This window comes from Chinchilla lanigera, unplaced genomic scaffold (genome assembly GCF_000276665.1).
Source record: "Chinchilla lanigera isolate Chin_1 unplaced genomic scaffold, ChiLan1.0 scaffold00002, whole genome shotgun sequence".
Lineage (NCBI taxonomy): Eukaryota > Metazoa > Chordata > Mammalia > Rodentia > Chinchillidae > Chinchilla > Chinchilla lanigera.
In genome coordinates, this window is record NW_004955403.1 from 47,403,403 (window position 1) to 47,416,700 (window position 13,298).

At 36.7% G+C, this 13,298-nt stretch overlaps 1 protein-coding gene across 3 annotated transcripts in view; it reads left to right on the forward strand.

Moving 5' to 3' along the window:
• The window catches only part of Adam28 (ADAM metallopeptidase domain 28), a 104,659-nt gene extending 98,692 nt beyond the window's left edge, over positions 1-5,967 (forward strand). For all 3 annotated transcript variants that reach the window (XM_013514049.1, XM_013514042.1, XM_005373705.1), the window contains 6 exons: positions 1,746-1,854; positions 2,758-2,836; positions 3,481-3,546; positions 4,143-4,208; positions 5,082-5,144; positions 5,359-5,967. In XM_013514049.1, coding sequence (XP_013369503.1) covers positions 1,746-1,854; positions 2,758-2,836; positions 3,481-3,546; positions 4,143-4,208; positions 5,082-5,144; positions 5,359-5,379 — 404 coding nt within the window. In that variant the 3' untranslated portion in view covers positions 5,380-5,967. The remainder of the gene's footprint in view (positions 1-1,745; positions 1,855-2,757; positions 2,837-3,480; positions 3,547-4,142; positions 4,209-5,081; positions 5,145-5,358) is intronic.
• The last annotated feature ends 7,331 nt before the right edge of the window (positions 5,968-13,298 follow it).

Below are 13,298 nucleotides of genomic sequence, written 5' to 3' on the forward strand. Positions count from 1 at the left end.
AAAAATTTTTACTTCTTCTTCACTGATTTTTAATGGGTTTTATTTTTCAAAGCAGTTTTAAGTTCACAGCAAAATTGAGCTGAAAGTGCAGAGAGTTCCCACAAACCCTGTCTCTAGAACAAGGCCTCTACAGCGCAGACAGCCCACCCCTGAGGCTGCGTTTGTCCCACCGTGAATGAACCTACATTGACACAAGTACTTTCCCTTAGGGTTCGCTCTTGTTTCATTGGCTCTTCATTTATTCCTGCATTTCTGTGCTTCTTCCCAGAACAATTTTCTTTTCTGCCTTCCAGCATTTCCGATTCCTGCCTTAATCTTTACCAATTGCTACCAAGAAATTTTTCCTTATTTAAGGAAAAAGTATTTCTATCCTTTCATGAAGTTTTCTGTTTGGCAATATTTCTATATTGCTTATGGTAAAAAGCTTAGTCCAAACTTTCTAGGCCACTGTTACTAGAAATAGAAGATGCTGCAGTTACTCTGTAGTTACCTTCATCTTAAACTGCAGACTTATTTCCTGTTGTTATAATTTTATTTATCCTAAGGCCCAACTTTATCCAACATATTTACCATGTTCCTTAAAATGAGGAGTGTTCGTGAAGCAATGCCAATTTCCACTTCAGTTCATCTGACATTATGTTGTTCTTCTGAAAACTCAGTTACAATTCTGATTTTAGTTCAGATATTTATTTTTTATTCTCAGGGTATCTGTATTATATCAGGGAGAATGTCTCTGAGCTTTATGTTCTGTTAACATTATTATGGGTTTTTTTTGTCTTTTCTTCTGGTACCAGGAATCGAACTCATGACCTTGTGCTTGCCAGGCAGGCACTTTGCCGCTGAGCTAAATCCCCAGCCCTGACATTATTGAAAAATAATTTTTACAGAAGATGGAGTGAATACATTGAACTGACGTTGTCTTACCTAGAATTCTGCTTCGGGGCTATGTCTCTCTGCCTGCATGATGTATGTTCACGCTTGTGTATGTTTCCTGCAACTGTACAATGATCAGTCTTGTTACTGGTTTGCCAGTGTCTGTAGTGAGAGTAGTAACTGCATTGCTCTTCAGACTTTACCTCCTGGTCTCTTGTGGCTTCAAATCATTACAGCAGAAATGAATACCTGAGTTAACAAATGATTGAAGTTATATCTATTACTTGGTCTAATAGGAAAAAAGAGGAAACACCATATAAACCCAGGGATATTTGCTCAAACCATTCCCTGGGATGTACAGTTGCATAATTGCTTTCTGTCCATAATAATTCCAGTATTCACAATCATCAGAACACTTACTTATGTCTCTAGCAATTCTCTTTCCCATGTCTCAGCTCCTTATTTGCTACTGAGAGGAATAGATTTCAAGGCCTCATTTTCTTTCACCTATTTCACTGCAAGGCTGCCTTTCAGAGATTTGCATTCCAGTGTGCCATCTTCCTGACCTGTATTCTTGTCTAATTGCCCAGCCATTCATTTTCTCACTATTGCAAAGATCATCCCTGTGAAGAATTCTCAGTGGTAGGATGCTGTACCTACCTCGCACCATTACCTGCGCTTACCCCTTTATGGACATTAACACACTAATCATGATCAAAATACATTTTCATCTTGTTCTCTATATGAGATTTTCCAGAAGAATCTTGTTTGTTGGGGAAAGGGCCGATGGGGTTTGTGCCAAATAAGGAAACAAGCGAGTGACTTGCGATGCAAACTCCTCAGCTCCTCAGGAGGCCCGTTCTCTGTTGCAGACTTCTCCATCGTGGTCGGAGTGCTGTTCCCTGTGGCGGTCATCTTTGTGGTAGTTGCTGTGGTCCTATGTCACCAAGGTGTCAGGAGACAGCGGAAGAAAGCTCAAAGGTAAGCATTTGTCTTGCGGTGGGGATTCTTTAACTTCTCTACTTTAAATTCAGGGATATGACCTAACCTGTCCAATTTAATTTCTGTTTCCTTGAAATATCCAGAAATACATACAAGATACATTTTCCTTGGACTAGAGGCTGGGATTCCTGTCACTGAGAAAATTTCTTTCACAAGAAATGTGTTTCTTCTGCTGCTAGTTACCATACTTATAATTAACAAAAGTGCTGTTAATTCTCATTAGTAATGATTTTATATTTATTATAACACAATATCTGCCATTAACTGATTACTGGTAATATGATAAACATTGTGCTGGACCCTTTTTTATCCATTATTTCAACTAATTTTCACAAGAACTTCATGAGGTGGTTACTATTATTTCCATTTTGTGATGAAAAATAGTACCTGATAATCCTGCATCGTCAAGTACTTCACATTGGACTCAAGTGAGAACAAGTTCAGAGTTTAACAAATTTATAGTCTTGCAAAGTGAGTGATGGAGCTCGGATTTGCTTCTAGATGTCTTTGTTGGTCTTGACACACCAAATCCTTTTAGCATCCTTCAAACCAATCTATCAGTCCCTAATGAGTCTTTAATAAATATTAAATGATAAAATTAATTAAATGACATACTAAGATTTTAAAAATTGGTTTTAATGTCATCCTTAGTAGGAACTAAAGCTCTGTAGAGTATGGAAAAGAACATTAGCTGTGGTGATTATGAACAGTGATGATGGCTGATAGGAAACTAAAACCTGAGGAATGTTCTAGGGAACTGACGAAAAGCCTGTCAATAATCGGGCAAGGTGCTACAGTCAAAGGAGGTGACCTTCTACTGAATTTCCCCAGTGTGCTGAAGGAAATGCTAGGTCAACTTATGTGACACATTTTCACTTGCAGACCACTATGTGCCGCTGACCCCAGGCTACACAAGCAGAAGAGTAAACTCCAGAAGATGAAGGCTGTCCAGCCCCAAGAGGTACATTCGGGTTTGGGTTTTGCCCGCCATAGCCCCAGTTGGTGCTTTTCTTCACTGTTGTACACTGACCACATATCTTTCATTTCTGCCTAGCAATTTTTACAAATCTACTTGTTAGTGTGTGGCAAGGGGTATGGGCTTCATAACAACATAGCCAGAAAATTCTCCTTCTTCTTTACTTTTTGTTAATGAAGAAGAGAATCTCTAAAATGGGGTTAATTTGATGGGGTCCATGAAATGCAAGGAAATACAGGATACAATAATAGCAGATGGCAAACATCTCTCTCTCTCCATCTCTTTTCTCTGTTCTGGGCTGATTAGTTATTCCTTTGGCAAATTTAGCAACAGAAAAATAATATTTATATGTACAGTCCTAAAGCCCTTATCATAGCCTACAAGGTTAGATATTTTAGCAATGGCTAATTAATGACAGAAACATCGGTAATAGAGTTTCCTCATGGAAACTTTCCTTGTAGATTTGGAGAAATACTCCTATAAATGCCCAGCAGGGCCAATATCATTTTCTGTCTGGTCTCTTGGTGTCAGCTTGGTTCCAAGTTCCTAGAACTTGAAAGGCCTGCTTATTTGGAAGCTACATTTAGGCAACAATGATTTCATTTTAAAATATGATTTCTTTGTTTTAGATCAGTCAAATGAAGCTCCCTCTGTCTCCTCTGCCTGTAGAAGATGGCGAGCCTCCAGCTTATGTGGTGAGTCATCAGCTCTTTCCAGTCCAGCCTCCAAGAAGTACAGAGAACTAGTGAAACACAGAACCCGTAGTGCCCAGTTATTCAGTCAGCACAATGTTGGAATTTGTGGACTATTAATCTAAAACTGTTTGGGAAGCTAGAAAGGCCAAGATGAAAGTACTGGCAGCTGTGGTATCTGAATGGTGCTCTTCCTGTTTATAAACAGCTACTTTCTCGCTGTGTGAGAAAGATTGCTTCTTTGTGTCTTTGCTTAGAAGGCTATAATTCCTATCCTGAGAGTTCCACCCTCAAGATTTAAGTACCTCGAAAAGGTCCCACCTCCAAACACCATCACACTAGGTGTTACAGCTTCACAGTATGAATTTATGGAGAGACACATTCCTCCCTTAGTAACTCTCCTCCTTTCATGATCACAGCATTGGGTTTGTATCTGAATTGTGTGCAAGCACCCAAGTGACAGGCGTCGAGTCACAGGTTTCGAATATTCTCAAGTGTTAGGTTATAAATTCTCCCCTGAAAAAGACTTCAACCTTTTTGTGAGCAAATCTCCTTTCAGGAGCTCACCTTTGAATTAATTTTGTTTATATTCTTACTAGCTAATTTCAAAGCCTGATTTCCCACCACCACCAATTCCTACATCGGTATCTTCTTCCTTTTTGCTTGTAAGTATCATATAGTCACCAGTAAATTTCTGAATGTCTCTTGAGGCCAGTGAGAATACTGTTCCTAAACAGAGCATGTGCTCTTGAGGCTGACATATCATAGCACTTTTTCCCCAGAATAGCTTAAAAACCACAACCTATCTGCTACCTGTATATTCATATGAATATCAGATTATTATTATGAATAAAGTTCTATGATTTATAACTATTGAGAAATGAACAAACTCTCTTCTGTTGTATGTAAGAGTCTCTTTTAAAGGATTGTTTCTAGCTATTTATTTTACAGAATATGAAATTTTATTATAAATGATATTTATTATCTTTTATTATAGATAGAATAAGCCTATTGTTGTTATAGTTTTTTGTAAAATATAGAGGATAAAAAGAGAAAACCACACACAGGCAATCTTAGAATAAAAGTAAGGAGCTCACAAAGTAAACAGTAGAACTCATTCACTCAGCAAAAGTTTCTGAGAATATTTCCTCATGCTTGGGGTTCTGTTGTAAAAAAATGAGAAAAAGCTAATATGGAAATTTGTTTTAGAAAGAAATTTTACAACTTCTGTGGGGAAATCTCACACTTTTAGTTACATACATACGGAGACAAAATCCCTCAAGTGTTACTTGTGTCAGCGTGATATTACTGAGAAACATGGTGAGGAGAAGTGAGTGGGCTTGGGGTGGTTAATGTAGAATGGTGAACCATCCACAGACCAGTGGCATTTGAATTGATTCGTGAATGTTGGGTAGAAATTAAATAAGTAGAGAGGAGGTAATGAATAATTTAATGAAAGAAATATATTTTGCTAAGATGGGGAAAGCATAAAATTTTTAATGATCTACCTGATTTACTGTTATATTTTTATCTAACAGCATAAAGACACAAAAGCACTTCCTTCCACTGTTATCAAAGATAAACCAATGTCTACACCTGAGGTAAGAGAGCCATAGTCAACTATTATAACTTTGTAAAACTCCTAGTATGGTAGAGAAAAATCTCTTGTTAGGAGAAGTTCTCTATGAACAGTATCTGTTGACGGTGGGGTGGGAACTGACATGAATGTTTTAATAATTCCACGTTATACCTCTTTCTAAGATATCACAATGTGTAAGGAAAAATGATTATTTACGAGTTTTCTCTCTTCTTTAGGTCTCAAATTCAAAAGTCTGAAGCATCAGTTAAGCAAAGACTGATGGCCAAATGCTCAAACTGGAAGGTTGGGCAGACTGGATGGAAAAGAATCAAACATACTTGGTCACTACTGTGTGCTCTTGATACCAGCATATCCTGATTCCTGTAATACTTTGAAGAGCTTAAATAAATTTTTTTCAAGAGAGATATTCTCCTAGAAATCTTTATGTTAATTTAAAATTTATTATCTCCATACTTATGATAACTCTGAAGAGACATCTATGAACTTTATATTTCTAATCAGCTTATTTTTCCCAAAATTCCCCTTTTTATTATGCTACTGCCTAATTATTTGGCTAGTTTAAACACCTTAATTTGCTCGTGTGATAGAAATTAATCCACTGTAGTGAAAGAAAAGCAAAATAGAAATCACAGGAAACTGGAAGGGATGGAAGGAAAAACAAACCTTCATTATTGTGCAGCAATATCTTGATCGTTTTAACTGTTAACTTGTCAAAATTAAAATCCTTAGGAGAAAATTATGTAAACACTCTGTCATCTAATGTATCTCTTTCTTATATCGTCTCCTGAGATTTTTATTAGCTCTGTCATTTGTTGTTTTCCACAACTGAGTAAAAAATTTTTAAAATAAAATTTTGTCATATATTTTTTATATAATTCAATTACGGGCACTGTTACATTGACCTTTACTTTTTAAATAGAGGTTTAAGTTAAATAAATTCATAACACAAACCAGAGGCTGCAATCGGTTGACCTACAGGCCATGTTTGGACTGCAGATTATTTATTCTGGCCTAAAAGATGTTGCTCAGATTTTCAAATGTTTTGAATTTATTGCCAGTACTTTAAAACCATGCATAAACTTTAAATTCCCAGCTTTTAAGAGAATAATTAGGCGGTCTGTCCATGCTAGAATCACACTACCCACAAAACCACAGCTCGGTTGACTGATAGAGCAAGTATTGTTGGCTGTACACCAACTGTGTCCTGTCTCCCTTGTTTTCAGAACTCCAGTTTTGTCCAGCTGTCCATTTCTAGGAAGAAATATCCCAACTCCCCCATCACATGCATAAATCCCATTCCCCTAACGCAATCATAATAATCTCAATTTTTTTTTGCTAGTTGTTGATCTGGAAATGAATGTCTAACTCCCCCTTTCCCATGAGACAAGTGAGGAGCTCCTTTTGGACATTTTTTGTGAAATATTTCCTCATCTTTTCTCATGCATGTTGGTATCCATTATTATTGCAGCTATGCTGTGATTAAGAAGATGAGGAGGGTACACTGATAGAGCAGAAACATGGAGAGAATAAAATCTGTTCTTATTAATGGTGCCATTGAACTGCTTGATTAATAACTGCTGAAGTCACCCCACACTGTGTTGGTGCTTCTTCTTATATGACCAATACAGTTCCTTTTTGTTCAAACCATTTGGAGTTGGGATTTCCCTCCTTTGTGATGGGAGATGTCCTAATGAATAAGGTAGCTTTTTCATTTTCAGGCTGCCTGCTTCCTACATCATCACTGTCTTATTTTTCTTACACTTGGTCAGTTTGATCCTTTTTGTCTCTTACCTACCCATACAGGATTTTCTTCTCATCAGGAACTTTGCCCCCCAAGAAGGCCACGTATCCTTGGTAGTGTGGGGATCTGGATAAACTCTTTCTGACCTCAAAAGTGAAGCTCAATCCTCAGCAAGTCCAGAGTCCACCTGTCAAATAATTTCCATATTTGGAGCCTTTCTTTCCACTTGGGATTAACACAAGAACGATGTAAAAAGTAGAGTTGAACCTGCAGTATGAGATTTTGTTTGTTTCTCTGCTGAGTTTTGGTTTGCTCTTTGTTTTAATATCCACTTCTAGCCACAAATTCACTTTACCCTTTTAATAGTGACAAAGTAGAAATATTAACCTTATGAGTCCTCAACAAAGTGCAACCCTAGCCGGAACTACACATAAATCATATACGCTCCCAAAGTGGTCTTCAAATGTCCCTGTAGGTTCTTAAATGATGCCATCGTATCCTCCATGCAGAGGTATGTCAGGTCCCCTACGACGATGGGCACCCTAAGGACAGCAGCACGAAAGCCATCCTCTTAGCATAGCCTGTCTGCAATCACTCCTTTGAGCTGACTGACACTGTGGAACAGTTTAATCAGTTTAGAGCCCACTTTGATTTCACAGTTCAGGTTCCAGTCCCAGATCTGAAATTGATTGTGTGTGAATTCCATCATTTCACCTCGAACCAACTCAGTTTTGCTAGCAAACTTATTAGTTATTTTTACCCTTTCTACTTTTTTTTAACAGATTCAAGTATGTTCTTGTAGAGCACACTGTGTGAAGACATCACGTGGCTTCTCTGAGCACGTGTTAGCACCTCATGAAATCATTGCCTTTTTACGCATCTTGGAAATGTTTTAGACTTTGTACAAAATAATGATGTATGTATGAGAAGGAAAGCAACTTTTGATACAATTAGATAATATGAAAAGGGCTTTATTAACATTAATGTTTTAAGATTTTATATTAACATATGTTTGCATATACTAACACATGTATTCCTCATGGAGAATTGGTGCATATACATATTGTGTCTCAATCTTCCTTTTTACTTTTACTTCCTGTCCCCTCCGCCTCATCTTTCCCATCACCAGTCCCCTTCCCATATCTTCAAAGTCTATTGCCTTGTTTCCTATCATCTATTTTTATTTTACTCTTGAAATTGTTTTTACTTTGGGTTCCTCAGATAAAAGAAATCATGTGATATTTAATTTTCTGTGCCTGGTTTATTTCACTCACCACTATGGAATCCACATGTAGCCACTTTCCTACCAGTGACTCAGATGTATCATTCTTTAGGGTAGATTCTGAGGTGGATTTGCCGGAAGTTTATTCACACTTGCTAGTTAGGTAATAATAGAATGCATTCGCGTCTACTATTAGGATAATAGAATGAGAGGAGGAAGGATGGGGGGGAATGATCACAATAGGTTTTCTCATTCTTAATATCTGCTTGTTTTAGTGCCTTGCTATATTTATGCATAAACAATTTTACAAAACTTCAAACAAGTATAATGCAACAGAAAAAAGAATAGTTTAGAAAATAAAGTCACAGAAATCAAAAATCCATGGGTCAGATGAGACACACAAAATAGAGGACAGACAGTCCTACATGCTTAAGTATGGGAGCCAAGTTTTTCTCCAGACTACTTAAAAACAAAAAAGTAAACAGACATGAGAAGTAAACAGGATTAGTATAAAAGTCACAGAGTCCATAAAGCAAGAACAAACATACTACAACCAAGGATAGTAAAATTACATACATAAACAAAGTAAAATTAACCAGCCTCCTGTCCCCAATTAAACCAATGGATCAGAGGGAGCATACATAACTTCTTTCTTCTGAGGCCAGAAAGAAGTTTTCAGGATGGTGTTCCTATTGGATCAAATTATAGAACCTGCTGGTGCCTTTTTCTTGGACTCTCACCTGGGTAACTCCTATGTAGTTCACATAGCCAATCACATATCCAATTTCACATATCCAATTGATTGCTCCAACCCACATGAGTCATGCACTTTCAAGAAAGAACATCAACAGGGAGAAAGATTTAGTCTCAAATTAGGATTTCCCTCAAACCTTTTCACCAGTAACTTGGAACGCTGGTCAGGATTAACTATTCCTAACTGAGCTGTACAATATGAATTCAGAAATCAACTAATAGCTGGATTACTCAAATCATCACTGAACAAATTCAAGGGTTAATTTCCTCCTATTTTTAGAGTAAATGACTTAAAAATATATGTATATGTATAATGATATGGGTTACATTTTGTATATCTGCACAACTATTAGATTTACATGTTTTTGAAATCTCAAATGAATATTGAATTATCTCCAAATATTATTGAGGATAGTAGCACAAATGCTAAAATCTCAATAATGGAAATCTCAAGAGATATTTCAAAAAAGTGGACCTACAAAATACTTGAAGATCTTAAATCTATTCATTTTTCTGTAGATTCATTCCCATACACCTTGATCTTTTTTTGGATCAAAGTAAGGTGTTATTTATTTTCTTACCCTTACCTTTATTTTAGTTGTAATTAATTGTGCTTGGAGTAAGAGAAAAAAACAGTAAAATAACATACTGTTTTCTTCACTTGATAAAATCTATGTTGAAAGTGTCCTTTATGTAATAATGGTTCCTCACCAAGTGTGAGATTCAAAACCCTCTATGCAGAAATGTCACCACTAGCATCTGGCGACATCAATGTTCTGGATGTTGACCATGCTAGGAGATGTGTCACTCTATCTCCCTGCTATCTTAACTTGCAGTTCTCAATGACTTATTGATTTCAGGCAATTTTTATATGCTTATCTCATATACTCTGCCTTTTGCACCTTTTATTTTGTTAGAGCTGGAGATAATGCCACAGATAGAAATTTTATTTGAGTCCTCTAGTTTCTCTTCAGATTATGACTGTCCCAGGGGACTGACTCCAGTTATCTTAATGACCTTTACTGTGAGCTGTCTGTGTGATGAAGAAATAGGTTCTCATCACGAAAGCCACATGAGATGTTTGTTTAGACTTCTGCTTCCTTCTTAGAACATCAAATGGAGAAGAAAAAAGGAAGAAAGGTAGCTTGCCTAAGTAAAATTAGTTTTCATAGTACAAGGGGGATTTGAGGACCCACTTTTCTAAATAAATTTATTGAAAAATATGTATCTTCTCCTTCTTAAAAAAACTCTGATTTTATGCAAATTGCTAATGTGGCATTTTCCCCTCCCCTAGAACTGGAAGAAAACTGAAAGGAACCACTAGTAGAAAATGGGACTGGAAGTGGGCTCATCTTTAGAACCAGGTAGACCCCACCTACTTCTCAGGGACAGAGCAGGCAACTCACCATCCTGCCACCATCACAGTCTGTGTCCCCGCCCTCCTTGTGCCTGGTGTAGCCAGGAGATACTGGCTCAGAAGGCGCAGGAACCTCTCACGCCAGAGTTCACATTTGGGCCCTCCCTGCATGCGCCCTGAGCCACCATGTGTGTAAGTTTGGTTTGGGACATGAGGCAGCTCCACAAATCTATGAGAGAGAAAGGAGAAACAGAAAATCAGCTTCCGCTGCTCTGGCTTGACCCCACAGTGTTCTGTGTATGTTTGCAGCAACTAAGGCTAATCTTGGACTCACGAGTAAAATCAAAGGGACAGAGGAACCTTGTGCAGGGATCTGCCAACCTGAATGAACCTGGCAGATCTCTGGCAGAAGCTTTATCTCCTAATCCCCCTAAACACAGAATGGAGGTGATATCTAAGAGTTCTTGCTTCTTAGACTTCTCCTCTGGGGACAAAGGATAGAGGTCTGAGTTGAGAGCTGTCTGTGGGTGGCAAGGGGCTGACTTATTTTCTAGTTCCTGAATTCCCATAATCTGGAAGGAGAGCTCCATAACCCTCTCCACCCTAAGGTTTGCACCTGATCACATTTAAAGCCTGTCCATCCCATACATGTGGCTTAATAGAAGAAGCAACAGTTCCATGTAAAAACAAAATAATTTGCCAGAATAGGAAAGCATCAAGAAAATAAATATTGAATGAAATATATAGATTGGATTAGAGGTTTCAACCTAAGCAGAAATGTCAGAAGAAAATAATAATAAAGATATTCAAAGGCCAAGGGAAGACGTTCAAAATATGAAGTAATAGCAAAAACATAAAAAAAGTTTGGTTTTAAAGACTGTATAGTTGAAATATGGAATAAAATAGGTGAAATAAATAGTTAACAGGAAAAAATGGCAAACCAGAAATATCATATAGAGAAAAATTTCCAGCAGCAAAGAAATTATCAAGAAAAACTGTGAAGGCCAAAGTAATGAAGCATAAAAATAGAAATGTTAAAATTTAAATACCAGGAATCTTAGTACCCCCAGAATTTCAAAAAATGCACCTAAGGAAATATTTGAGTAATGGTAATATATACAAATAAAGAGAAAAGTAAGAAAGAGATAAATGGGAAGTAGGAGGAAGTTTAAATATGTCCCCAAATTACATGTTCTGTTGTTTCAAAAACTAATTCAATATATATGGTAATTTGCTTCATTTATACAAGACCAAAATCATGGTAAGCAATTTCACATCCCTTTCTGAGGAATTAGTGGGTTAATCAGGACAATTATTAGCAGTAATGTTAAGGAGAGTTGGAAGAATACCATCAACTAGGTAAGTGATATAGTTTACTTGATGCATAAAAAGTGACTGTGTTAAATGACCATATGAAGTGCATAATTTTTTAAAAATTCAGTGTTTCTCTGAGAGAGATAGCATGCTGACAAGCAAATTACACTTTTACCTGTAATCCTAGCACTTGGGAGGCTGAGGCAGAAGATCACTATGAGTTTGCAGCCAGCCTGGGCTACACAGTGAGTTCAAGGCTGGTCTGAACTACATGGTGAGACCCTGTCTCAAAAACAAAAACAAGAGACAGGGGTATACCTCAGCAGCACAGGGCCTGTCTGGCAAATGCAAGGTTGTGAGTTTGATTCCAGGCACCAAAAAAAACAAATCAAAACAAAACAAAAACAAAAAACCACAAAAACCAAACAAACAAAAATAAAACAACGTATCTTACACTTTTTAGCATATCAAAACATTACAAAATATTTTCCCACAATATAGCAAAATGCATTAGACAAAAAAAAAGAGAATAAAAAGGAGAAATGGAAATAAAGCATTGGAAATAAGGCAGGGGAGAGGGATTGAAGAGACAGGAGGAGAAGGGGGGAAAGAGGAACTAAGTTATATCACTTACAGGTACAAGTTCCCTATGATAAATGCCATCATTATGTTTGCCTAAATTGTACCAATAAACTTAATTTAAAAGTTTTTAAATTCCCAAGGATCCAGTAATTCCACTTATCAGTAACAGCCCTAGAGTAATGCTTTATATATGCACATAAAGAGGCAAATATGAGGCTATTCATTTCAGTGTTGTTTGTAACTTGATATGAAAAACAACATAAATGTATATTAACAGACTAAAATATAAGTAAACCATAATGATATAACTACTTTACAGAATCATTAAGAATAATATTTAAGAATGATAGATCACTATAGCTCCAACATAGTTAAATTGCTAAGACACACTTTAAGTTTTAAAAAAATCAAATTGCACACGAATATGTATGTCATAATTCCATTTATGCTTTGTTTAAAGAGTAACAATATTACTGATACATACACATCTAAACATAGAGAAAAAAGAACTGGGAGGAAACCCTCTCAATTGATTTTTAAAAGAGAAGGGATATGGTTTCCTTTTCAGTAATATCTCAGTTTTTGTATGTATTATTATGCTGCTAGTGAAAATTTTCTTTTTTTTAAGAATTAGGCTCAAAAGGGATTTATGGCATACATTTAATCTCTTCCTTTATGTTTAAAGATCTGATGGCTTTGTAAGCACCTACAGTCTAGACAAACCATCCCTATTCTCTTAAAGCATGGAATGTAGTTCTTATGCATCTTCTTAGCCCATACTGGAGTTGAGAGAAAGAAATCACAATATGACGGCCATACCACCCTGAACAGGCCCGATCTCATCAGAAATCACAATGTGAACTCCAGAGAGTGTTAGGAAAGTGGGTAAACACTCCAAAAAAGCATATTTCAATTATTACAATAAGACAGAAATTTCTAACAATAACAGATGCCTTAAAGAAAACTAACTCCCACTGGAGAGTAAATTAATATAAAGTCCAAATGGAAAGCTACTTGCAACATCTACCAAGATTTAACCTGCAGGTTTACCCCTTGGCAATTATTTAACAGATATAACGCATACATGCAAAATCACATACATACCAGGATATTTATATAGCATTTATTTGAATAGCAAAAACCCTGGAAAACATATAGAATCCACCAATTGGGAATTTTGGATAAA